The following is a 27,296-nucleotide window of genomic DNA, read 5'->3' as shown; positions in this document are numbered from 1 at the left end:
CCATGATGGAAAGGGAACATCAAAAGGCGAGACTGATGGATCAGCATTTATGCATTTTTCTAGTCAGTGAACTGAAATAATCTATAATCAGGTAAATGCAATTTTCTTTCAAACACACAAAAAAATGCTTTCAGTGTTCAAAGCAATCAATCTAGATTAGTTGTGAAAAACTAGACTTTCTGGGACTCGTGTTATTCGCAAAATTCTCTACCATGCAATCAAAAGAAATCATTCAGTTAGTGGATGGAGCACATGTTTCACACGTTTGTGGATTCCATAGCGGTTGAGCCGAAACTGTGCAAGAGAGGTGAAGAGAAAGAGAATGCAGTTAATGACCATTCCATTAGACACGCAACATTCGGACAGAAAAAGAAAACTCAAAAAGTTAGACACTCTTGAAGCTATAGTTATTCAGTTCATTGCATCCGACGTTCAGCAGGCAAAATGTCTCAGATCACGGCGGTAGGGGGTTAGTCATTGTTTTTTATTGGCTCGTTTCCTGGGTTACCAGTCCGCACGGCAACAAACCTGTGTGGACTGGCAGGGTCCATGGCCACCTCCAGAGCCATGACCAGCTTCTCCATCTCCAGGAGCTGCTCCTTCATCCTCGTCTTCTCCTGCTCACACTCCTCCTCCACCCTACTCAGCTCCTCTTGGGCTTTCACTAGGGACCTCTGAAGCTGACTGATAGCTCCTTCTGTCTCCTGTCTAACAGCACTGAGCTCTTTCTCCTTGTCCTCCAGCAGACTCCTCAGCTCCTCCACCTCCCCTGAGAGACTCTTACCCTGCGCAAACAGGTGCATCTTCTGCTGGACCTGGCCCCACAGCTCGTCCATCTCCGCTGCCCGGGCCTCCAGTTGGGCCCGGAGCTCCTGCACCAGGCAGTCTCTCTTCCCTAGCTCCTGGGTCAGGCGCTGGAGGTCCTCCCTGAACCCATCGGCCTCGGCCTCCATCTCCACAATCTGTGCAGACAGCTGGTTGGTCAGTCGCTGGTAGGCAGCGTTTTCCTGAGCGAGGCATTCCCTCTCCTCTTTGTCTTGCTCCAGCGTAGACCGGACGCCATTCACCTTGCTCTGCTCCGATCGAAAGGCCTCCTGCAAGCTTAGTTTGCTCTTCCTCATTTGCTCAAAGTCTTGCGTCATGCTTTGCAAGCGCGTCTGCAGGTGCTCCAGGTCCGTGCTCTGCCTCCTCCGCTCCTCAGTGAGCGTGGTTCTCTCCATCTGAAGAGCTCCTAGCTCAGCAACCTGTCTTGTGAGTACTGCCTCTTTGCTCCTCACTGCCTCCTGTGTCTCCTCCATGTCTGCCCTCAGCGCACTCATCTCTTCATCTCTCTCCATGAACTGAGCTTGCTGCAGGGCAAAGGCACTCGAAAGATGGTTACAGTTCCCCTGTATTAGTTCCTTTTCATCCCGCAGCGCGGTCGCTTCTGCCTGTGTGCTCTCTAGTTCCTGCTTCATCTGGAAGAGCTTACAGAGCAGCTCCTTCACGCTGTCCCTCTCCGTCTGAAGTTCCTTCTCCTTACAGAGCAGCTCCTCCACTCTGTCCCTCTCTGTCTCAAGCTCCTTACAGAGCAGCTCCTTCACTCTGTCCCTCTCTGTCTCAAGCTCCTTACAGAGCAGCTCCTTCACTCTGTCCCTCTCCGTCTCAAGCTCCTTCTCCTTATGGAGCAGCTCCTTCACTCTGTCCCTCTCCGTCTCAAGCTCCTTCTCCTTATGGAGCAGCTCCTTCACTCTGTCCCTCTCCGTCTCAAGCTCCTTCTCCTTACAGAGCAGCTCCTCCACTCTGTCCCTCTCCGTCTCAAGCTCCTTCTCCTTATGGAGCAGCTCCTCCACTCTGACCCTCTCCGTCTCAAGCTCCTCCTCCTTTCTGAACAGGTCTGAGGTCAGGCGCGTGATGGCGGAGTCCTGTGACTTCAGGTGGACCGTGTTCTCCTCCAGCTGCTCACACATCTCCTCCAGCTTGGTCTCCAGCCGCTTCTGCAGCTCACATGCCTCCACCTCCACCCGCGCCTCCAGCTCCCCCTGCGTCTCAAGGCTGCGGATCTCCTCCTGCAAGAGCAGCACTTCCTCTTGGTGTGCCTCCTCCAACATACTCTTCTCCAGGTCCGCCTTGTGACAGATCTGAGCCTGCTCCTCCTGCAAAAGCAGCACCTCCTTTTGGTGCGCCTCCTCCAACATCCTCTTCTCCAGGGCCGCCTTGTGACAGATCTGAGCCTGCTCCTCCTGCAAGAGCAGCACCTCCTCTTGGTGCGCCTCCTCCAACATCCTCTTCTCCAGGGCCGCCTTGTGACAGATCTGAGCCTGCTCCTCCTGCAAAAGCAGCACCTCCTCTTGGTGTGCCTCCTCCATCATCCTCTTCTCCAGGGCCGACTTGTGACAGATCTGAGCCTGCTCCTCCTGCAAGAGCTGCACCTCCTCTTGGTGTGCCTCCTCCAACATCCTCTTCTCCAGGGCTGCCTTGTGACAGATCTGAGCCTGCTCCTCGCTGACGCGCTCCTCGTGACGCATGCGCTCCTTGCACGCCTCCTGCTTCAGCTCCTGCAGGCGGGCCTCCCAGCGGCCCTGGTCACAGCGGTGCTGCTCACTCCGCTCCTGCAGGTGGCGCCGCTCGCAGTGCAGCTGGTGCAGGAGGCTGCGCTGGGCCTCACCATACTGCAGCTTACACTGAGAGAGCTGCTTGTCTGCCGCCTCCCTGATTCAGCACACATTCAAAGCTTTTACACTCACTTATGTACATTTACAATGAACGTGCAAATCATTTCATGGACGCGTCTACACACGCACACACACACACACACACACACACACACACACAAACAACCAAACACACACACACACACAGTCACAATTCAGCAATTCTCACACCCCCACACACACACACACACACACACACATACATACATACATGCACAAACACTCACAGGCCTATGGAGGCAGTACTTCAAAAACATTGAAGGACACAGTTCCCCTTCTTGCTGCTGAATAGAGATTCTGTATTGGGGTTGGTTATGTAAATGAGTCAAGGCTTTTAGGTGGTAAGACATGCAGAGTTGGGGTCGGCACCTAATGTTGACTCATTTATTTATACAGGGGGAGGATGATGCGTATTAGCCACCAGTTCAAGACAGGAAACCCAATTTCATCGCGTGCATGGCCTTAATCAATGGACAATGGCTGTTTTAGGTAGGATAGGGATCCTATATTATCTGTGGTCAGTTAAAATATACTGTAGAGTATCTATACATCTACACTGAAGAGTATACAATCTGGTCATAACCCTTTGTGCAGATAAATCAACTTTAGGGAACTTAGGGAGAATTTAGGGAACCCTCCTCCAAAAATCATAACCATTTTTTAAACGCGTACCAAGACCTTCTATGTATGACCTGCAAAGCTGAAACAGTTAAGACCTCCTTAAACGAATAAAGCAACCTGCCACATCACTCACCTGACCAGCAGCACCTCCTGGTCCATCTTCAGCTTCAGCTCGGCCTCCAGCTGGTCCTTCTCGGAGGTGAGCCGCTGCACGATGTTGCCCATCTCGCGGGCATAGTTCTGCTCCAGCTCGGCCCGTTCCCGCTGGAGCCGGCGGTCCATGTCGGACCCCCAGGCCATCCCCTCGGCTCTGGCCTGCAGCTGGGCGTCCATCTTCTCCACGGCCTGCTTCAGCTTCTCGGCACGCTCCTCAGCCTGGGCCTTCAGCTCCTCCAGCTCACTGATCTCCACCTTGAAGCTCTGGGAGATATCTTTGCGCTCCACCTCCATGTTGCAGCGCATCAGCTCCATACTGCGCTCGTAGAAGTTCACCTGCACAGGGCGGGGAAGAGACACGCTTATACACAGTTCCAGTGTAGTTGGCATTTTTATATGTTTTAAATCAGAATAAGGCCAATTGGAAACTTAGAAAACAATGTGCTTTGGTCTCTCCCACAGTGCGGGCACATGATGGCAGCACTCCGATCCCATCCAATTCTCTCCATGGGGTCTCCATGGGGGGTTAACTGCTCTATCTCAAAGCACATGGCAGTGACCAATCTAGTTCTTGGCCGCGACAGTTCAAATCAAATGCGGAATGTTTACATCTGCTACCGTTGATTATACAGTAAATACGTTGTGAAATGAAACAAAAACACACCACAGTTAAAGTTGTATTAGTATTGATTGATTCACATCGATATGAATGGATTACATGACTAACAACTGGTGGAAAGTAATATGAAAATATTTGTTCACTGAATTAGCGTTCTGTCCCAAACAAAGTTTCACTTTCGCTTTCAGTATTTCAACGTGAATGAGAGGGAGCACAAGAACTGAGCGTCTAGCAGCGTTTATCATATCATATACATTATATACAGTGCCACTTGAAAGTATGTGAACCCCTTGAGGACTTAAGCGTTTTCTGTTGTTTTACCATGATTTTTCATTTTTTTATCACCAATTTTCCATAGATGAAATGTCAGGTTTATGTTTATCATTTGCATGTACTTGTCTAGAGGAAATTGTTTGAGAAGCTGAAAAACTACATGAAACATGGAATTAGTCCATTTCAAAAGTAAGTGAACCCCCAGCTGAATTGATAAAGTCAAGCAGGTAACAGATTCAGTGAAACTTATTTGGGTGAATAATTAGTCAATTGAGCAAACCGATCATCCGAGACATCCTTAGGGAAAGGTTTGGGCCATACAGATTAAAAGAGAGAGGAAACCAACCAAACTACTGTAGTGCCAAGGTGTACCCACACAGATCAACAATGCCGAGAGGAAACAAGATATCCGAGAACATCAGAAAGAAGGTTCTGACAGCCCATCAGTCTTGGGAAAGCTATAAGACCATCTCCAAAAGATTCCAGCTCCATCCATCCATCCAAGACAAATAATTTTGAAATGGAGGGTATTCAACATGACCGCATCTCTGCCTAGAAGTGGACGCCCATCAAGACCATCACCAAGAAGCACCAGAAGAAGAATAAATCAGGTAAAAGTCAACCCACACATCACCTCCAAAGAGTTTCGGACCTCTCTGGCAGCATCTGGGGTAAATGTACATGGGTCTACAATCAGACGAAAATTGTTGGTTTTGATTGTGACAAAATAATTCTATCTCGGACTCATCTGTTTAAAGAAGGGACTTCCAGAAGGCCTTTGGTTTATCCAAGTGCTCTCGGGCAAAGTTGAAACGGGCAGTTTTGTTCTTTCTTGAGAGCAGAGGCTTCCTTCTAGCAACCCGATCATGAATGTCATGTCTATTCAATTTTCGTCTGATTGTAGACCCATGTACATTTACCCCAGATGCTGCCAGAGAGGTCTGAAACTCTTTAGAGGTGATGTGTGGGTTGACTTTTACCTGATTTATTCTTCTTCTGGTGCTTCTTGGTGATGGTCTTGATGGGCGTCCACTTCTAGGCAGAGATGAGGTCATGTTGAATACCCTCCATTTCTAAATTATTTGTCTTGGATGGATGGATGGATGGAGCTGGAATCTTTTGGAGATGGTCTTATAGCTTTCCCAAGACTGATGGGCTGTCAGAACCTTCTTTCTGATGTTCTCGGATATCTCGTTTCCTTTCGGCATTGTTGATCTGTGGGTACACCTTGGCACTACAGTAGTTTGGTTGGTTTCCTCCCTCTTTTAATCTGTGTTGCCCAAACCTTTCCCTAAGGATGTCTCAGATGATCGGTTTGCTTAATTGACTAATTAAGCACCCAAATAAGTTTCACTGAATCTGTTACCTGCTTGACTTTACAAATTCAGCTGGGGGTTCACTTACTTTTGAAATGGACTAATTCCATGTTTCATGTAGTCTTTTGGCTACTCAAACAATTCCCTCTAAAAAAAAGTACATGCAAATGATAAACATAAACCTGACATTACTTCTATGGAAAATTGGTGATGAAAAAAATGAAAAATCATGGTAAAACAACAGAAAACTCCTAAGTGGTCAAGGGGTTCACATACTTTAAAGTGGCACTGTATGATGCATTTATATGTCTGTGGGCACGATCTCAAGCACGTGCAAAAGTTGTTGTTGTCCAATTTGAATCAGATACGAGAGACACATGCGCGCCCAGTCCAATTACCAGCGGAATCGAATCGTGTGTCCAGGGGTTTACATCGGAGTCCAGTGGGACTCAAGTCGGACACAATGAATCTAGTTCTGGGGAGACACATGTGTCCAATATCCAATTTAAATCGGACTGAAATCGGAAATTGGACACATGTGTCCACACTGCCAGTGAAGCTCCTGCTGAATATGAGATGCAGACCTGTGTATCCTTTTACGCCTGTCTGTCCCCTGTGTACATCTCCACCCATATTTCCAATGTTATTCTATTCATATTTTCACATGGTTGTGAAGTGTGTGTGTGTGTGTGTGTTTCACAAGGTTGTGAAGTGTGTGTGTGTGTGTGTGTGTGTGTTTCACATGGTTGTGTATGTTGCCTCTGTACCTTGGTCTCCAGCTGGATCTTGAGGTCCTGCACCTCCTGTTCATAATTCTCCTTTAGCTTTTCCATGGCCAACTCTGTCTCTATGCTAACAGGTGCAGATAGACTTTCCAGAGAACCCAAAGCTGAAACACACGCAGGCACACACACACACACACACACACACACACACACACACACACACACACACACACACACACATACACACAGACACAGTAAATCTCTTAAAGATGCTACTTATGGTTAATTAGTGGCATCTTTTTTTTTTTACTCTGTTTCTATATCTTACCATTTTTATTTTCCACTTGAAGTTTTTTCTTGACTTGAGGAGAACTGCCTTTCTTCATCTCAGGGTCATCTAGAGGAAAGGCAGAGAGGTTGAAGACACACAGACAAGACACAGAAGGAAAGCGTATGGAAGTGAGACACCAACATAGAGAGCGAAACCTTGTGTGTGTGGAGGGGTGTATCATTAAGCAAGTGACTAACAACGAGTGGGCGGGGCTATAGTAGTACACCCAAACAGTACAAGCTTTTTACCCACATTCTCTGAATCTAAAGTATGGAGATGAAATCCTAACCCCAGTCCCTGTGTGTACCTGAATCAGACTCGGTGTAGAGTGCTCGGCGACAGGACCAGTTGGGAGAGGACAGGCTCTCTCTCGAGCGTCTGGGTCTCCTGCCCAGGGTCTGGCTCTTCAGCATCTCCAGCTCCGAGCTCAACTCGTCATTCCGGTCTCGCAACTCCTGCGCAGTGCACACATTCCAACCATTTGAGTGTTAGTGCTTTTTCTCTCTCCACTTCTCTCTCTCTCACACATGCACAATTTGTCAGACACAAACAAAGACACACACACACACACACACACTCTACAGGTATTCTGGCAAACCCTCAGAACAAGCCACCTTTGCCAACATGACTCACCTAGAGGCAGGCACGCGCACAAACACACACACACACATACACAAGCCATGCATGACACACTCTTCTAGAGGCCTGAGGAAAAACAGTGATCATCCTTTTAAAAACTGGCATGCAATACAATGACTATCAGAGACCAATCAGAGAGCAATCAAGGCCTTGTGCACAGGCTCACCTTCACTTTCTAAGTCAGCACAGAAAGGATGCATTTAAACACAAATGACTCAATTAGCAGGGAAATTTAAGGAAAAGGTCAGTTTAACTTCCAGATGTCAGTTTCAACAAAACGATGGCAGATACTACATTTTACCACAAGCCACAGCAAGCAAACATTTAAAGACAAAAACGTATAGACGACATCTTCCAAAACACCTTTAGTGCTCAACACGTCAGCAGAAACTGTCATCTAATTCGATGCGAGGCTGCACAGACAGCCTGGACACTTAATTTCAATGATAAACTACATGAGGAAGACCGAAGGGAGGTGACAGTGAGGCAAGCATTTGTCATAGTCATCACTTCAATGACACACTGACACCTGCCTGGGGGGGTGTTCCAAGAGCGTGGTTAAGTGACAACCCTGGGTTATCTCAAAGCAAGTGGTAAACCGCCTTATAGAAGAGCCCTAAGGATTTGATTTGGAGGTTAATCACTATGAGTAAACTTCCCCAGGTTTGTCATTAAACCACACTCTTTGTAAACAAAAACACAGGCATATACACAAACAGCTACAGGTGACCTGAGGTGACCTGAATGTCACTCCCATTATGAGGAAGATACACGACAGATTGATTATATCTCCAGCTGTAGTCTTGTAAGTAGGTCTGTACGTCTTAGTTTACAGTGGTGGAACTTGTGTCACCCACTCACCCTGCACTGGACTTCATAGTCCTTAATGACCTCGTTGAAGCGCTCCTCCTGATGAACTCCACTCTGGCCCTGATCCTGATCCAGGCTACCAAACTGGGAAAGGAATGACACACATTTGCTCAGAAAACCAATTCATCTGATCATCTGGGGGGGGGGGGGGGGGGGGAGAACTTTCATGTAATTCAAGATGATAAAAAAAAATAGATGGAGATAAGAAAATAATGGATTCCATATGCGTGTATAGAGAAGCCTTTGGTTCTAAAAAGCTTTCTAAGTGTCTATGAACTGCTTAAGGTTTGAGTTTGAAGCATTTTTTAGCAAGATACAGCAGCAGCAGCCACCGCAGCAGTCCCTCCTGTCCCCTGCCTCACCTTGTCCTGCAGCAGCTGCTCCAGGTCCCGCTGTAGCCTGGAGACGGTGCTCTCGCTCTCGCTCAGCTTCCCCTTCAGCGCGCCCGCCTCCTCCTCCAGACGAGTGTTCTCCTGTGACAGCAGAGCAGCTGTTATTTAACACCGCGCAAACACACACACAGGGAAACACACACCAGTCCACTACTAGGCAACAACGGGTCTTATAATGAGTGGGATTAGGTTGAGGCTCGTGAGTTCGGGAAGCAGGCAGCGAGGCGGTTTGGATATGGCAGCGACAGGCACTGCTGCATAGGGATACACGACTGCCAAATAAACAAATCAATGAATAATCAATAAAAACATATTTGGATCAAATGCGGTCTACCTAAACCTTATCGTGTTACTCTCTGTTTTTCAGTAAATTATGCTTAGAGGTGAATGCGAATGGAAATAGTTTTTCCTGGACAGATTTCACATTTGTGTTCCCACATCATGGTATTCCCTGAATGAGAGCACAGCCCATGACTGCCTCCACTCCAAGTATGTCTGTAAGGCCCAATTTACACACAGGTTTTCGCAATGTCGGCGTCATCTTCGCGACATCTGCACGTAGATGTCGGGGCGCATTTACACACACCGCAGGAAGTTTCTCAGTTTGCCTCTGTTGATAGCGATGTTGCCTAGCAACACTGTCTGTAATATGCCTTACAGATGTCGGGTCGCGTTTACACGCACTTTGAAGATGTCGGGGACTTCCGATGGGCTGTCGGGCGAATAGTACGGGGCTGTCGGCTGAAATTCGGCCGACATCGGCACACCGACAGTTAAATTTGCGTTTAGACGCTGAAAAAAGCTGTCGGTGTACAGATGTCGGCTGTGCCGACATCGCGAAAACCTGTGTGTAAATTGGGCCTAACTCAGCTGCATGTTTGAACTAGCACACGCCGAGGCGGGCAGGGCACAACCAACAGCTTGAGTCATGAAGGCCCCTAACCTGGGTGGCGTTGCAGACCTCCTCGTGGAGGCTGACATCCTTGGCCTGCAGGGCCTCTATCTCCTCTTGGAGTTTGGTGCGCTCCCACTCCAGCTCCTGCATCAGCACCTCGCTCTCCTGCTCCGTCTCACTACGGAGCGCCGTCAGCTTTTCCCGAAAGTCCTGCTCCAGACCCCTAGCCAAACAGAAAGTGGGACGGTCACACAGCTGGAGACTAAAAAAGCTTTTTTGTTAAGGTGAATCAATTTGAGGGCATTTTCAGAAAAGAATTCCACAGTCCATCTGAGACTTTACCTCAGTTTTTACTGAAACCGGTCCAGTATTGAGTTGGAATGCTATAAATGCTAAAATGGCTATATAATTTAATTGCATGGGGCAAGCATCTGCATCAAACTAAACCACTTGTTTTCGCCACCAACAGGCTCATAACTATATTACTGGGGGGTGTAATCGGCCTCTTACTTGATTTTGGTTTCGTTGAGAGACTCCATGGTGGCATGGCGATCATCCACCTCACTGACCAGCTGCAGGTTCCTTCGGTCGGCCCATTCCAGGTCAGCCTTGGCTTTATCCCGTTCCCGACATGCCTGATCCGACACCATCCTAAAACAATCGAACAAAGGACCACCTCACTGTGTCATTAAATACACAATACATACTCATACTACAATAGGAGAAGGCATTGTAGCCACCAGATTTAAAACTCCATGCCCCAGGCTGGCATGGATGGTGCAAGCACTTTAATGCCATGGATTTACTCCGCCGGCACAAAGACAACAAAGGCAAAATGGGACAACATGTTGTAATTGTTCCAAAACTCAGAATTAAGATCATTGCACAATGACACCAGTGTGGGGCAGCACGTTTCAAACAGCGCCGCAAAATAAGTGTCACCTCTAGATGGAGACAGTTTGAGCATACACGTTCTCCTGCTATACATTTGGAATGTTTGGATTTGGATTATGAATAGAAATGGGTCAAGCTTTTTTTTCTTCTTTTTTTTCTGGACTACAGATGAATGTCATGTTTTGCAAAGTAGGGCACCCACTGAAGGAAGTGGATCTCGTTCTTGTAGGAGATGAGGGCGGCCTGGTGGATGCCATTCCCGCTGACCAGCAGCTCGTTGTCCAGCGCCAGGGTGAGCTCGGCCAAGCTCAGTCGCTCCTCCAGCGAGAAGTCCAGCGTCTGGAAGACCAACGAGACACAGGCACATTCCAGAAACTTCCTTCAAGCTCACGTGTAAGCTCAGTGCATTCTAACACTTACTGAACAGAGCTACACACAAAGAACCTTATCCAAGTGTTACAGTCTATATCGTCTGCTACTCGAGGAAAAGCAAAGGTTTAAAGCCATCACCTGCCCTTGAACATACTAGCACACACAAACACAGATTAAGCATGCTTCAGTGCCATGTATCATTTTTAAGTGCAAGTAGGTTTTTAGGCTCCAGTAAGGACAAACTCATTAGATGAGTGTAAGGTTAATGTTGTCCATTAATTAACCACCATAAAACAGTTTCAACTTCCATCGATTACGATTAAAAGGGCACATGGTGTTAAAGCAAGGAGGAATCATGCATGAGTGTGTTATGGAGTACACAAACAGCTAATTAGTCATGAACTCAAATATTGGACCCCTGAGAGTTTAAGTACATCAAATCTATTTAAGTGGTGAAGTGAAAGCGTGTAATTACGTTTTTCAAGGGCACATCTGAAAATAACTCAAATCACTCACTGTGACCTCCATATCCCTGTCAAAAGGAAATCCAGATAGCCAGTGAAGAATGACACCAATGAACATTTAGCTCATCCTTTTTGCAACTATAGACACAAGGTAACCTTCACACCCCCAACTCCCCTATCAGATAGCAAAGTGTAGAAATTGGCTCAAAACAAAGGTTCTTTGAGAACTTTGAACACATACACCAGCACGCCAGAGCAAACATGTAAAGGCATTAGCCTCATACACACATATACCAGCACATCATGGCACACATGTAAAGGCACTATCCTCATATACACATATACCAGCACATCAAGGCACACACATGCAAAGGCACTATCCTCATACATACCAGCACATCAGGGCGCACATGTAAAGGCATTAGCCTCACTGACCTGTAGGATGTCCCTGCTGTTGTGGATGCCCTCCTCGGTCCAGAGGGCAATAACCCCCTCCGGACTGGTGCATCCCGTCCCATCATCCAGCCTAGTCAGGAGCTTCTGGCCCACTGTGGCCGAGAGCAGAGAAGGGGAGGTGGACCGCGCCGCCCTCTCGTCGAACGCCTGCAGGAACACAGAGCGGGCCATGAGCGTCTGCGTCGGCAGGGCAACCCGAATCGGATCAGGCTCTGCCAAGTGCACACTCACAGGTCAGCTCGCCCCCCTTCTTCTCGCCCAGATCCCCACCTCACGCTGCGCCTTGCTAGCCCCCATTGGTTGAAAGAGCACAACCGGCATAAATAAACTGATTTCACGCACCACTAATAAGTGTCTTTTTTTTTTTTTTGCTGGTGTAACCCATAATCTGGCTTAGCCTAGTTTCAGCCGTCATGCGCTAATGTCACGGAGCCAGTGCAGCGTTCAACATCTATATAGACTGTGGAGACAGCATTGTGTGTCGAGGCGAAACTCTTAACATCTGCTCGTCTACACCAGACAGCCGAAGCTATTGTTTTAAAACTTCACATTGAGTTAAATACCCAGATATGCAGATTAGGATGTTAAGGGTGTATAGCCTGCTGTAGATAAACACTGGTAGTGAAAACAATGACGGCTGCCATATTCACCCTGGGTGAGCCGATACTGTTGGGCTTCAGGGAGGAAATGTTGTCTTTAATTTTGCGCCTTATCAGCCCACAGCTAGATATGAGGCCAGAGTAATAAGTCATGAAGAGCTCAGGTTGCTTGCTAAGGTGAGTGCTAAAAAGGACAGAGAGAGAGAGCTCCGCTTGCTAAGGTTAGTGCTAAAGAGGACTGAGAGAGAGAGAGCCCTGTTGCTAAGGTGAGTGCTAAAAAGGACAGAGAGAGAGAGCCCTGTTGCTAAGGTTAGTGCTAAAGAGGACTAGGAGAGAGAGAGAGCCCTGTTGCTAAGGTGAGTGCTAAAAAAGGACCAAGAGAGAGAAAGAGCTCTGCCACCATATCGATCAATTAACTCAATTAGGCTCCAGGCTGGGGCTATCTTACTGATGAGGACTTTTCAAATTGGGTCCTACTCAGCAGGCAGGTGATCACTTAGCTGTCCTGGCTGTGTGCCTGAAAAAATATGTGCTACCATGCAGAGATGATTTAATCTTGCTCATGCTCATCTGTGGCATTGCAGTGATGTATCCATTCAAGATTTGATTTCTGGTACTGTTTAATCTTTTTACATTGTAGCCTTCTGTTTGCAGCCAAGCCCAATACAACTCTCTTGATAATTACAACATCACCACCATAGAAAAAGTAAGCTCTATGCACATAATCTCTTTGTTAACACTGATCTCAGATCCATTCTGCTCCATTCAAATAAAACATTACTGAGATCCTGGTGCTGGTGTGGTGCAACCATAGGTATGAGGCCAGAGGTCAATTTAGCATGACCACAAACCCAATAATCTACTATGTTGCAAGACAACAATACGATTAAAAAATGCAATGTGAGTAAAACATATCTCTGTATGAATGTTTGTTTCTATTCATTCTATATAAGAGAATCCATCCACATCATTACATGCTGCTAATAGGCTAGCTGCAGATAAAGTACTCTGGTCACAAGGTTAACGTGGGTTTATAGTTTGTAGAACGACATGTCAATGCGACAAACTACATCTTTTTTTGTTACAACGACAGACTATTTTTTTTTTTTTCAAATTTTTCCCAGCAAGAAGTCGCTGAACATACTTGTCTCCCGACATGCCGCTCTGAGTCACACTATGCTCAACTTTAACCCTGTCACCGGTTATGTCAGCTTGCGTAGTCATAGCAACTGTAAGCATCATAATGCAGCAGGTACTCCATGATCAGTGAGAGACAGTTAGTATATAGACTTAAAAGAAAAACTAAAAATGTGCAAATGTATATGTTAGTTGGAAAAGATATAATGTACTATGAAAGACAACATACATACAGACATTTTAAATTAATTTGTTTAAAGTTGTTTTCATCTCGCTGTATCGTTGCCCATGTCATTTGACCTTTCAGACTTCATTAAAAGCATGCAGCAAACGGCACCTTTTGCACAAATCGATTTACTCTCAAATCTATTTCGCTATGACGTGTCCTTCTACAGAAATGAGATAACAACACCCATTAGAACACCTCTGGGCAGTGTGTCTATATATGTGTGTGTGTGAGTGTGTGTGTATGTCTGTGTGTGTGTCTGTGTGGGTGTGTGTGTCTATATGTGTGTGTGTCTCTATGTGTGTGTGTGTGTGCTGTTTCTCTCCGACAGACCTGTAACAGTGATTGCTGGGTGCTGGGCCTCAGTGGGGTGGAGGAGGACTTTGGAGCAGGCAGATCTCCATGGTTGAAAAGGCCCTTCTGGAACTCTTGCAAGCTCACTCTCCCATCCTGATCCGTATCGAGCTTCCTAAAGAGAGCATCCAGCTCCTACGCACACACACGCACGCACACACACACACACACACACACAAACAATGCAAACAAGCACAGTCTTAATGATGTCCTCAGGGAGAGATTTTCTCCAAGCAGGTAATGATGTTCCCGGGGCAGGATGTTACCACTTGGCACTTGACATAAAATAAGCAAAACAAAAATAAAAGAGTCAACTAGTGTTATGAACAATAACACATGAAGTACTCCGCAGCATTCATTCAACTTTGACTTTCAAATCCAAATGGGGTTCTGTTGTTTATGAAACTGTTTGTTTTGACCTTTATTTGGCCTGTCAACGGTTAGTGACTAGATCCACCCCAAACCCCCCCAACCCTTTGGGACACCTTCAAGGACTGTGACTGACTCATCAGGGGTGAACGGCGTGTTCACAACTACGAGCCAATTTGGGGCTTAACCGTGTGTGTGTGTCCGTGTGTATGTGTGTGTGTGTGTGTGTGTGTGCGCGTGTCCGTGTGTGTGTGTGTGTGTGTGTGCTTGCGTGCCCGTGTGCGTGTGTGTGTGCGTCTCCGTGTGTGTGTGTGTGCGCGTGTCCGTGTGTGTGTGTGTGCTTGCGTGCCCGTGTGCGTGTGCGTGTCCGTGTGTGTGTGTGCGTCTCCGTGTGTGTGTGTGTGTGAGAGTCATGCTTCTCTCCTCACCTCTGTCTGCAGGTTCTTCAGGCCGATGTGCTCACACACAAGCGACAGCTCCTGCCGGCAGAGCGAGCCTCCGGCGCCGACCCCCAGCTCCTCCCACACGGCCCTCACCTGGCCATCTGTCACTTCCTCCCGCGGGCCCGGGGAACGCGGCCCACTTCCTGTGCTGTCCGGCTTCCAGCGCTTCTGCTGGCCTGCAAACGCACACACGCCGCCAGCCGCAGATTAAAGCGGATGTCAAAACAAGGCGCTTTACACAGAACACCCTAAACCTATCAGGGCAAAATGTGGCACACATTATTCACAGAGTTCCCCAATATGTGTACGCGATAGAGAAAAACAAAAGTACCTTGTGCTTCGAAAGAGGAGAGAAAAGCCTCCTTGTTGCTCCCCGTCTCTTCATCTGACTTCAGACTCTGAAAGGAGGACATTGAGTGAGAGTGAGTTGAGAGACTGTGAAGCTCACAACCATGTCGCCTAAGTCTCAGAGATATGATTACACTGTTCACAGAGGAGCTCAGATAATGTCCTTGACTTGCTTGCTACATACTATACTAGTGTGTGGGTGGTGTTAATTCCTTGGTAATTCCTGTGTGTGTGTGTGTGTGTTTATGTGTTTGTATATCTGTGTGTGCGTGTGTGTGCGTGTGTGTGTGTGTGTGTACAGTACACATGTGTGTGCATTTGTGTGTGTGTACACATGTGTGTGCATTTGTGTTTGTGTGTGTGTGTGTGTGTGTGTGTGTGTGTGTGTGTGTGTGTGTGTGTGTGTGTGTGTGAACGTGTGTGTGCATTTGTGTGTGTGTACAAGTGTGTGAGTAAATAAGAACAGGAGAGTGAAACTGAGAGCGCATGGAACCCCATGTCTGAGCAGGGGCCAGTTACAACAGACCAAACAATGCAGCGGCCATAAGGAATTCCTCCCCAACGTTACTTCCACAGCACTGAGCAAGAACAACCAGCAGACTGTGATGTCACAGAGCGGAGCAGCGGCAGCTCACAGCATATGGGCACTGCACCCATCCTAAGGGGCTTATCATGCACGTGGGTGTGTGTGTGTGTGTGTGTGTGTGTGTATGTGTGTGATCCAGCTTTCACTAATGATCGTTCACTGATGAACATCCAGCGCCATTTCCCAAATACTATTTGTGTAATCCTACACTTAGTCACAATCACAACTTAAATATCTTAGTAAACATTGTAATGCAATTAGTTTCCTGTAATTTTACATTTTGTAATTAATGTCTGCATTTTACATACAGATTACTTTTTCTGTGTGTGGGTGGGGGAAAGTTGTTGCCATTTTTTGGTGTGATTACGTTGTGCACTGGCGCCAACTAGTGGCCAATTTCATTAAGCACATGGGGGCGGGGGGGGACTAACAAGGTAAATTACAGTACATTGCTGTTCTTCATTCTTAATTTACACATTCTTTAGTTTTCCAACTCACATGCAAGCTATATCTATCATATTTAATTTAAAGAAAAACCTACTTCTATTGTGGGGTAAAAAAAAAAAAATATGACCGGACAGACACAACCCTGCAGCATGTCTTACAGAATTCCTCCACACACAAAAAAAGAGCAGCACAAACTACAAAGAAACATTAATCACTTGGCCTGTCAGTCAAACGTGATCACATGAGCGGGTCAGCCGAATCGGGCCACATCGACTAAATCCCTCAGTCATGATCAGAGTCAATCAGCCCACAGCCCTGGGCACACAACCGAAAGGGAAGGGGGGAAACGTGGGGCTGCCACAATATGGGACAAGCCACAATCAATTTTCATCAGCTTGAAATATTGAACAACATTACGTAATGGGCCACAAAACCCTATTGAGGGAGGAGGACACTTTGTCTTCCTATTGTCTTATGCGTGTCTGTGGTGGTTCCAGGCTCCAGGACTGGCACACACAGGGAGCGAGAGAGAGAGAGAGCGAGAGAGAGGGAGAGAGAGGGGGGGGGGGGAGAGAAAGAGTGGAAAAGAGAGAGAGAGAGAGAAAGAGAGGCCTGGCACACAGAGGGAGCGAGAGAGGAAGAGAGAGAGAGAGAAAGAGAGGGAAAGAGATAGAGAAATAGAGGGAGAAAGAGAGAGGGGGGAGAGAGAGAGGGAGAGAGAGAGAGGGAGAGAAAGAGAAAGGGGGAGAGAAAGAGACAGAAGGAAAGAGAAAGAGTGGAAAAGAGAGAGAGAGAGGGAGAGAAAGAAAGAGAGAGAGAGAAAAGCCAGTCAGAGAGGCTGGGTGCTTGCAAAGTGCACTGGCAGTCTTCACTCGCACTAATTACACATGAGAAAGTATTTATTTCTGGCCTCTGCCCAGTCAGGGAAAAACTGCCACAGTGCACTGACATAACGCACAAGTCTGTGAGGATGAACTTTATGCAGTCAGTCCAAATCACGATTCAACTTTGGATTATTACTTATTTAGAGTGGCAGTGGTGGCAGTGTGTTCAGTAAGGGAAGAATATGCATTCAGTTTGAGAAGAATATTTATGGTTGCTTGCTTTTACCAACCTTTGCAGTGACTGAAGTATAGGTCAAGGTAAAAGTAGTCCCCATTTGTCAGACTTAAAACAAAATCAGTTATGCAACACAAAAAGTATGGCTCAGCCAATATGAAATATTTAGGAGTACTAGCTCAATTATTTACAAAACAAGTGCTGGCTCGGAGCAATATTCCACAAGGATACCTACAAAGGAATTTCTGTGTCATAGCAACGCATGTGTGCCCACCCCCTCCTCAAAACACACACACACACACACACACACCAGTTTTGGCAGAACTACATTGGCTCCCAGTAAGGTTCAGAGTTGATTTTAAGATTGTATTGTTTTTATAAAGCTGTGAAGGACTAGCTCCAGCCTTTTTTTCTAACCTCGGAGCCCGTACACTAGGACTAGTCAAACTAGACTCTAAGGTCCTCCAATGAGCTCCAATGAGCTTTTACTGGTTTGGCTTCGGTCTAATTCTAAACTAAGGGGTGGTCGAGCATTTACTGTCATTGGTCCCAAATTATAGAATAGTTTTGAATTTTATGTTAAATTAGTGGCCTGCTTGAACACTTAAAAAAATTAATACATTGAAACCCAACTTTTACTCACAGGCTTTCCCTGGAATCAAACTTAGTGATGCATTCTTTTAGCTGTTCTAAGTCCAGTCTGAACTCAGGCCTTAATTTGTGTTTTTAGTCAGTCTTGGATTTACTACTATAGCTTTTTGGTCAAGTTCAGGTTGTTTGTTTGTTTGGTGTGTTTTTATTATTTTGATTGGTTTTATTCTGTTCTTTTATCCATATGTATGGTTTTACGTTAATGTTTCTGTTTTCCATCCTCTTTTTTGTCACTCTTTTGTTCATTTTAATTTGTCTTATTTTCTTGAGCTTCTGCTCATCTATATATCTCTTTTATTCTTTAACTTGTATTGATTTTATATGTCAAATATATTTTATATGTTTTTGGTCTGTTTAGTCCTTTTAATCTCTTCTTCTATTTTTTGTCCATTTTTATTGTAAATTCACTTACCCCAACGGGAAAGCACTTTGGTAAAACTCCTGTTGTTTTAAAATGTGCTATATAAATAAATGTGACTTATGTCAGGGGATTTTATAAGAATGAAATGTGTGGGTGGGTGTTTGTGTGTGTGCCATTTGCATTTCTATTCATCATTACGTATTGCTCTCACACACTTCCAATCTCAACCTCCTGTTTTCCCATTGCCTCTAGTAGGAAGCCAGAGAGGTTTAAACCTTTTACATAATGCTTGTTGAAATGTTAACTATTTAAAAGAGATTACACACAGGGGGAGGGGCTAACAGTTCCAATGAGCAACATGGCACAAGCTGAGAGACAGGGAGGGAGAGGGAGAGACGGGTGGAGAGAGAGAGAGAGAGAGAGAGAGAGAGAGAGAGAGAGAGAGAGAGAGAGAAAGAAGAACACATGTAATCTCCCAAGCCACGGAGGCTGTCAGAACAGCATTACATAAAAGGCCTAAATATTTCAAAGCAATCGACAAAAACACAGGGAAGACACTCTGGGATAAAAGGATGTGATTCTAAAAACTAGGGATGGGTTCTGGCTTGTGGTGCGCGATGGTCAAATACCACTTTTGTTATTGTATGTTTAATTTGACCCATAGCTCACATATCAAGTCTCCACCCATACATCCACACATCCACATCCCATTCTCTGTGTTGCTCTCTCTCCCTCTATCTCTTGCACTCTCTATTTTTCTCACACACACATACACATACACAAACACAGAGACACACACACACAAACACAAACACAAACACAGACACAGACACAGACACAGACACACACACACACACACACACACACACACACACACACACACACACACACACACACACACACACACACAAACTGTAGACTCTATCTGTGACCATGATCTGTAACTCAGTTCACATTATACTTTCACAAAGCCAAATGACTTCCAGCAGACTGTCAGGCCTGTCTATCAAAGGCCCCTCACTGTGATCCACTCTGATCCACAGGAGACACATCATACATTTTAATTGTTGTTGCTGTTATGAAGTGAAGCAGTGGGGTGAATAGGGGTTCAGCCTGAGATCACGTGGGGCAATGACATCATCAGATTAGAACGGGTTGCGTGAATCGGTGCTCACGAACACCAGCCCGCAAAGTGATTCAAATCTACTCACTTTTGACCCCGGATTCGAATCGTTGCAGATACCGTGTGCGGATAGAGTGTGTTCGTTCTTACGATAGGGCTATCATTTCGGACGCAGACAAACTAGACTGCGTGTGCATGGGGCTTGAGCCCAGCCAGCTCACTTTAACACTTAGCAGGGAATCCTCATTGGTTAGAACAATAGGGAAGAGACCCCCCACTTCTGACATCTCAGAGGGGAATGACTATGATCCTCTTTGCCACTGATAAAGACCATCTGCAACCCATAACAATAGACACTGGCACTCAAGGCCCCAGTCCTTCCATTGTCCTAGTGGCCTTGATTGGATCCATAACCATAGTAAATAGCATGACTGTCACCCATCCTTTCTGCCATGACCTCATTGTTTGTGTAAGAGATTGCGATGAAAAGAAACCATGAAATTAAAACTACTGATTTAAAGAGAAGCAGCTAATCCCTAGTTATTTTTCTTATAAGTCAGGATCATTCCAATGCCTCAGTCAGTTACAAGAAAAAGAGGGGGAAAGGATGGAATATACACAAGTATAGTGCACCGACACACTCACAGACACACACACACACACTCACAGACACATACTTGGCTACCTAAGGAATAGCCAGACTGACTATTTTCCTCTCCTTTGCCACAGGTATACAAGGGAAGAGGGAGGGGGAGGGACAAGGGGGGAGAAATAGAAAGTGTAGGAGAAAGTGAGAGAGTGTATTGCATGAGAAGGAGGACAATACGGAGGAAATGCCAGAGATGAGTGCAGTAGAGAGGGAAAGAGAGTAAGAGAGAGATAGGAAAAGAGAGGAAGCCAGAGACAGTCTTTGTGAAGATTTTAATAAGAAGAAGACAAAGAGGAATGAGTGAGAGAGAATGGAGAAGAAGGAGAGAGAGAGACGGGCATGCAGCTCTGATCCCCAGCCAAGAGCAGCACTGAGGGGTGAGGGTGGGGGCCACAGGGGTGGGGGGGGCACAGGGCTGGGCTCAATGGGCTCCTGCTCCCACATTCCAAACACCAGCACACTTCCTGAGGCCAGCGGAGACCGCCTCAAATGTGCTTACCTATGGGGTTCAGAGCCCAGACTCAGGTATGTGATACCCTCCACACACCAAACTGGCCTTACACAGTCTCTATACCCCAAGTGAATCTAGGACAATGCTTCTGTTTTTTTCTTCTAGAAGCTTCTGTGGTCCCAGTGCCAATACCAGCAGTAATCCATCCAGCTGTGGACTCCGTTGTTTGCCTGTTTTAGAATCCTGTGCCTGGCTGCAATCATGAACTCCAGCCAACCCTCTACAGGCATTTTCTTAAATGACTCATGCGGAAGCAGCTAGTCCCGTTACCTCCACGCTCTCCAGAGAAGTTGAGCGTCTGAGTTTGGCCCTCCTCACGCCGGTGGTTTCGCTCGTGTCGGTGCGGAAAGGTGGGGTCTCCTCAGAATCTGCAGTCAGCTCTGAGTTGGGTCGGTCCGGCCGACTCTTACGCCCGTAGCGCTTCGCTCCTTTCACAAACTTGGGCTTCACCTCTTCAGGGATCGCTTGACAAATAATGAAACGGGGACAACGAAAGGAAGAGTAAATATTACTGTGGGCATAAAGATTAACAAAACAATTCGCAAGGCCAAGAATTGTGATCGGGTTACATATAAATATGGGAGTTTGGTGGAGCACAAAAAAACACAATTACCACCATAGACATTTTTTTTACCATGCTGGCTGTTCTCACATCTGTTTAACATTATAAGTGTCTTTATTTAGGTCTCTCCCCAAACGCAGTTCCTGAAAAGACATCAGACCTGACAGCACCTCAAATTATACACAATTCTAAAAGTGTGCTACAGGCACAAGCAAAAGTATGCGATTTGTAGAAAGGCTACTGAAATGTCACAATGAAATACAGACAAAATGGCCGGTTGTACCATAATTGCCCTGACCATATTTGGTCTCTGCTTCATACAGTGGTATTCGAATAAGCTGAGTTTGAACAAAATGAATGTAATCAAAACATCAGCCTTCCTCTTGAGCCCAACCGCAGCTGAGATGGCCCATTACTGCTCATTAGACCTAGGCGTCGCCACCCTTTCTTTTTATGCACAATTATAAGAACAGACATCAGATTTGTAGCTCCTAAAACATTGAAGTATCGGCAATTCTATAACAAATTAAGGGATAATAAAGGGATTCTGAAATACTGTTCTTGCAGTTCTTGTAGGATTAAACTGAGGGTGTATATTTCTAAATAATTAAATATATTCAAAATAATGGCAACCTCTCTGAACTATGATGTGGATGACTAGACTGTACTGATAGTAACACAGACAATCCAACTATCAAGCAGACAGCGAAAGAGAACTGACATTCAGAGGGTGACAACATTTACAGGAAAAGTCATCACCTTTGTTTACCAGACAGTCTCGATCAATAATCAATCATCAAGTCCTCAGCACAGGCCACTGACCCCCACCACTGCACTGATTAAACTGTTTACATAAAGCACTCAACAATCCTGAGTACAACATATAGCCAGCAAACAAACCTGGCCGTTGTTTAACATGAGATTTCAGATAAACTCAAGTACAGTTCCATTCACACTCTAGTCCAAGACATTGTTTGCGTAACATCCATTGTAAACAGTTAAAGCCACCTTGAATGTACTGCAACACCTCAACAAAGCTGGAGGGAAACTGCACACGATTCTACCTCTTGTTCAAAACTAAGAATATGACAACTACTACAGTATGTTAGGTATTAAACCGAAAAGTCCATTTGTTGTGCATAAAGTCTTTACTTTCTAGGGGGTGGATCAATTGGCTTATAAAAAAGCAATCTAAAACAACTTTTTGTTTAATCTGCCTGAAACACAACCGATCCACAAACAGCCCTGGTAAGGATATGTTCCATTTTCTTACCTGGCTCCAGGTAACTGCTCTCTTCCTCAGATGTGCTGAAGTCCAGAGAACGTGACAACACTGTCACAAAGCCCTCTTTGAACTCCTCAAAATTCACCTGAACACAAAATGTAAAAAGATGCTAATGCACTATGGCAACAACAAATTACTTTCAAACATATCTCTCACAAAAATACCGTTATGACGTTCTTTCAAGTGAATGCTACTTCAGTTACAGGCAAACATGAACACAGAGTGAAAGTTAAATATTACCCCACCTACCCGTGCATAATGCTGTGGCCCCAGCAAGGTATCCAACAGCAAGGACAGATGGGCATCCAGGTGTAGCTTATTGCAAAGCACAGTAAGCTCCTCTTTGTCCAGGTAACCGGTGCCAGTGGTGTCACAGCTGTCGAATTCCTCCTTCAGCTGGGCCACATAGCGGTTTTGCTCTTCCTCATCCATCCCACCACATACTGCTGGGCTACACTGCACTGTCGGTGGGGGTGGGGGAGGGGGAGGGTTAGCGGGGAAAGCCACAATGTCAACAACGGTGAAAGGTGCATGAGTTGCACTTGATACAACGTTGAAAAAACACTCAGAGCTGTTCGAATGTTGTGTTATAAGCGGGGAACTCACTCAACGCCCTACTCGGTCGGAGCTCTGTTACCGTAAACTGTTACAAGGGAGAGTGCATAGCTGTGGCTAGACATTTTGCGTCTCTCCAGCAGTGGATCGGTCCTCCGCATTCCAGCGAGAAGCGAGAGGCCAAAATCGTCTGCCTGGGTAGTCATGTCTTGTAGGCTACACAATTTTGTTTGACGTTTTGGAGGTCTCGATTGTGCTTATATAATCCCAGAGGGGCACAAGCTGCTACTTTGACCTTATTTCGTTCGCACACCAGAGGCAACACCAACAATCAACACTGTTTGCCATTATTCCACCCAAAAGTAACAACTTTTCATTGACAATCCGCTATAGCCAAACACCTCTGTGATAACAGATTACATCAATGGTAATCATAATCTAAGATATTTTTTTTACTGGACAAACTACATGCCCACTCTCCAGGGATGCTGAGCTGACCGCTGACCACTACGATGTCATGGCCTCAGGCTTCTTCCTCGTTAATCGATTTACATTGGTTTGACCCATTTCCACACTTAAATTGAATTCGATTATTCATGCAGGACTAGTGTACAGGCACAGGTAGGCTCACGGTTCAAAATATTTTAGAAGTTTGATATTTTTACCGACAAAAAAATCACCTTGATTGTCACTCATTCGGGACTCATAAAGCAACCTGATTAAAGAATGTATCACATCTCGTTTAAATGAATACGTTCACTAGTTGCTTGTAGAATGAAAAAACAAACACATCTCTACTTTGGATTTACTGTAAATGTGGCCAAATGGAATGAATAAACGCAGACAAGACTATTAACGGTAACAGGGATTCAGGCAGAGCTGGGTCTTTCAGGTAGTTGTATGGCTTCACAGCGGCATGAGTGGAGTACGCTTCACCATGGGAACGGGAAACGAAGTGAAACAAAAGGTGGCACAAAATGGAGAAAAACGCTGGACAGTAAAAATGACAACTTAGTTATCTGCCGTCTTTCTGCATAAAGTAGGCTAAAAGATTAGCTGTAAGCAGTTAACGGGCAGTTCAAATACTATGGCGCATATGGTGCGATTTTATAATGGTGAACATTCGAACACGTATCGCTAACAAAAAGAAATATGAGTCCTACCGTTTCAACTGTACCGTGGTCACCACTGAAATTCACGAACGTGTTTCGCCCCTCGATTGTCCCTCCATTATTGTTTTTTACGAGCTTACAGTAAGGTTATTCTCAGTTCGTTGTAGCCACACATCTGCAGAGTGACTATCGGCAGACTAGTGGGCACTGTTATCCCAACTACATTCTCTGAGCAAGAGCTGCGCAGAAGTATTCTGGCGCCTGGTACTGGAGAGTACTGAGAGATGCTGTTTGGCTCTCATCAGAGATATGAGCCACACAGAGGCGCACATCCCCTACTGGCTAGGCGGTCGACCATGATGACCGGTGTACAAGCGTGAGTGAGTGACAGTCAAAAATTAAGATTATAAACACAGGCAACCGACTTCCGACTGTAGTTGATATTGAAAAGGGCAACTGACGGGCAATATAATAAAATAAGTCAATCATAATACTGATACTGGTTCTACTGAGCCACATACATGATCAGAGGATATTTAAATTAAGTAATTTAGATACACGTTTACTATTGGCTATTACTATGTGGCTGCTAAGGATTAATTTTACGCAGACATGGTGATGGAGATTAGTAGAGATACAAAGACATTAATATTTTAATGTCAAGTAGATACAATGCGCAGGTTTCTATGACTTTTCTGCTATACATAGGCCTAATGATGCATACAGGAATAACCCTGGTACTGAGAGGGTGCACACAGGAGGAAACTGTACACACAGGCATCTACACATATCACACAGACTAAAATGGCAACTAAAAATACACACAATATTAAATCAAGGAGCCAGGCACAATTAAACATTACCATTCTTGCTACATTTGCTCAGCATCACTACATCACACACACACACACACACACACATGTCGAAGCGTGCTCATACGCAATGCTAACTGAAAAATAAGTGTATAAACTCCCTATACCTGCGTATACACTACAGCACTGAGTTTAATGCAATAAATTGGGCCACTGATCTGTTAATATAACGAAAACGATCGTTGTCGGCAGGATTCGAACCTGCGCGGGGAGACCCCAATAGATTTCTAGTCTATCGCCTTAACCACTCGGCCACGACAACTCTGCCCCTAGCGGTGGAAGAATGCGTCTTCTACGCATAGGCTAAGGGTTGCATTCAGTGAGGTAGTATATTATACGGTTTTATGCAATAGTTTGGGCACCCCTGATCTTTACCATTATCTCAGATCAAAGCAGCAACTTCATTTGGACATAATTTACATTTGATGGGAAAGGTAACATTTCAGGTCTGTAACACCCACCAACGTAATAACTTCCCACCAACGTAATAACCCTGCCAACGTAATAAAAAAGTGTGCATTTTAGACGTAATAGCCCGGCCAACGTAATCATTTCCTGCCAACGTAATAATTCTTGCCTCCTGCCAACGTAATACACAGCTTCCTGCCAACGTAATAAGTATTACATTGGCAGGAAATTATTACGTTGGTGGGAAGTGTAACACCCACCAACGTAATAACTTCCCACCAACGTAATAACCCTGCCAACGTAATAAAAAAGTGTGCATTTTAGACGTAATAGCCCGGCCAACATAATAATTTCCTGCCAACGTAATAATTCTTGCCTCCTGCCAACGTAATACACAGCTTCCTGCCAACGTAATAAGTATTACATTGGCAGGAAATTATTACGTTGGTGGGAAGTGTAACACCCACCAATGTAATAACTTCCCACCAACGTAATAACCCTGCCAACATAATAAAAACGTGTGCATTTCAGATGTAATAGCTTGACCAAGCTTGAGAAGTCTTACATTTTGTTACATTTTGTCCCACCAATGTAATACATTTGATCATTTGCTTTATAGATTCCACTGGGCAGTAAGCTCTTATTTGTATTGAAGACTTTGTTCCCAATGACATTCTCATCTCTTGTCTGACACATTTAACTATACAGTTTTGAACAATAATACAAAGAAATAGTGATGGCAACAAAGTTAACTTAGATGGCAACAAAGTCTACATGCAAATGCAACCCTAATTCAGGGCCCTGTTTCTCGACAGGTTAGTTGCTAACTAAGTTAGCAACTTACTTGGTTGCAATGCAATTTCCCATTGGCAACTTACTAAGTTGCTACTTAGTTAGCAACTAACCTGTCGAGAAACAGGGCCCAGTTAATGAATACAAGTATTTTGATTCGTTTGTGCGTCGTTTGTGCACGATTGTGCAGGCAAAATGAGCGTTTGTGCACAAACCGTCTTTAAGATATTTAACTTTTAGGACTTAGCATAAATAAAATGATAAACAAACAAACAAAGTGACATACAAATGGTTTGTGCACAAACATTAATTTTACCCACACACACATGAACAAACAATTCCAAGCATTTTTGAGTCATTTGGATGTTGACGGGGTGCTGCGTCACCTACTTCCAAAAAATTAAAAGTTAAATTATATAAAAACGGTTTGTGCACAAACGTTAATTTTGCCTGCACAATCGTGCACAAACGAAGCACAAACGATTCCAACCATTTTCGAGTCATTTGGATGTTGAGGGGGTGCTGAGTAGCCTATGGTCAATTAAGGTCACAAAGTTAAATAGGCCATCTTAAAGACGGTTTGTGCACAAACGCTCATTTTGCCTGCACAATCGAAGGCCTACCAGAAAACAATGGAAAAGAGGCATATATCTGTACGGTTAAATGTGTCAGATAAGAGATGAGAATCCTGACATGTCTTTGCCCCCTCAATACAAATAAAAACTTACTACCCAGTGGAATCTATTAAGCAAATGATCAAATGTATTACATTGGTGGGACAAAATGTAACAAAATATAAGACTTCTCAAGCTTGGCCGGACCATAACATCTGAAATGCACACTTTTTTTTATAACGTTGGCAGGATTTTTACGTTGGTGGGAAGTTATTACGTTGGTGGGTGTTACACTTCCCACCAACGTAATCATTTCCTACCAACGTAATAAGTATTACGCTGGCAGGAAGCTGTGTATTACGTTGGCAGGAGGCAAGAATTATTACGTTGGCAGGAAATTATTACGTTGGCCGGGCTATTACGTCTGAAATGCACACTTTTTTATTACGTTGGCAGGGTTATTACGTTGGTGGGAAGTTATTACGTTGGTGGGTGTTACACAGGTCTCTAATAACAT

At 45.2% G+C, this 27,296-nt stretch overlaps 1 protein-coding gene across 1 annotated transcript in view; it reads right to left on the bottom strand.

The window, feature by feature from the left end:
* ninl (ninein-like) overlaps positions 1 to 22,858 on the bottom strand; it is a gene marked incomplete at its 5' end in the record, with an annotated part of 28,318 nt that extends 5,460 nt beyond the window's left edge. Inside the window, 16 exons of the mRNA XM_080849462.1 lie at positions 3,448 to 3,806; positions 6,446 to 6,567; positions 6,732 to 6,800; positions 7,042 to 7,189; positions 8,235 to 8,327; positions 8,606 to 8,716; positions 9,579 to 9,753; positions 10,041 to 10,181; positions 10,627 to 10,763; positions 11,696 to 11,863; positions 14,012 to 14,167; positions 14,830 to 15,020; positions 15,176 to 15,242; positions 20,850 to 21,043; positions 22,415 to 22,511; positions 22,676 to 22,858. Of these exons, the coding sequence (XP_080705588.1) occupies positions 3,448 to 3,806; positions 6,446 to 6,567; positions 6,732 to 6,800; positions 7,042 to 7,189; positions 8,235 to 8,327; positions 8,606 to 8,716; positions 9,579 to 9,753; positions 10,041 to 10,181; positions 10,627 to 10,763; positions 11,696 to 11,863; positions 14,012 to 14,167; positions 14,830 to 15,020; positions 15,176 to 15,242; positions 20,850 to 21,043; positions 22,415 to 22,511; positions 22,676 to 22,858 (2,411 nt within the window). The remainder of the gene's footprint in view (positions 1 to 3,447; positions 3,807 to 6,445; positions 6,568 to 6,731; positions 6,801 to 7,041; positions 7,190 to 8,234; positions 8,328 to 8,605; positions 8,717 to 9,578; positions 9,754 to 10,040; positions 10,182 to 10,626; positions 10,764 to 11,695; positions 11,864 to 14,011; positions 14,168 to 14,829; positions 15,021 to 15,175; positions 15,243 to 20,849; positions 21,044 to 22,414; positions 22,512 to 22,675) is intronic.
* Positions 22,859 to 27,296: the final 4,438 nt, after the last annotated feature.

This window comes from Sprattus sprattus (genome assembly GCF_963457725.1).
Source record: "Sprattus sprattus genome assembly, chromosome: 12".
In the NCBI taxonomy this organism is placed as follows: Eukaryota; Metazoa; Chordata; class Actinopteri; order Clupeiformes; family Clupeidae; genus Sprattus; species Sprattus sprattus.
Note: the sequence above shows the minus strand (reverse complement) of the source record. Positions and strands in the feature narration are given on the sequence as shown.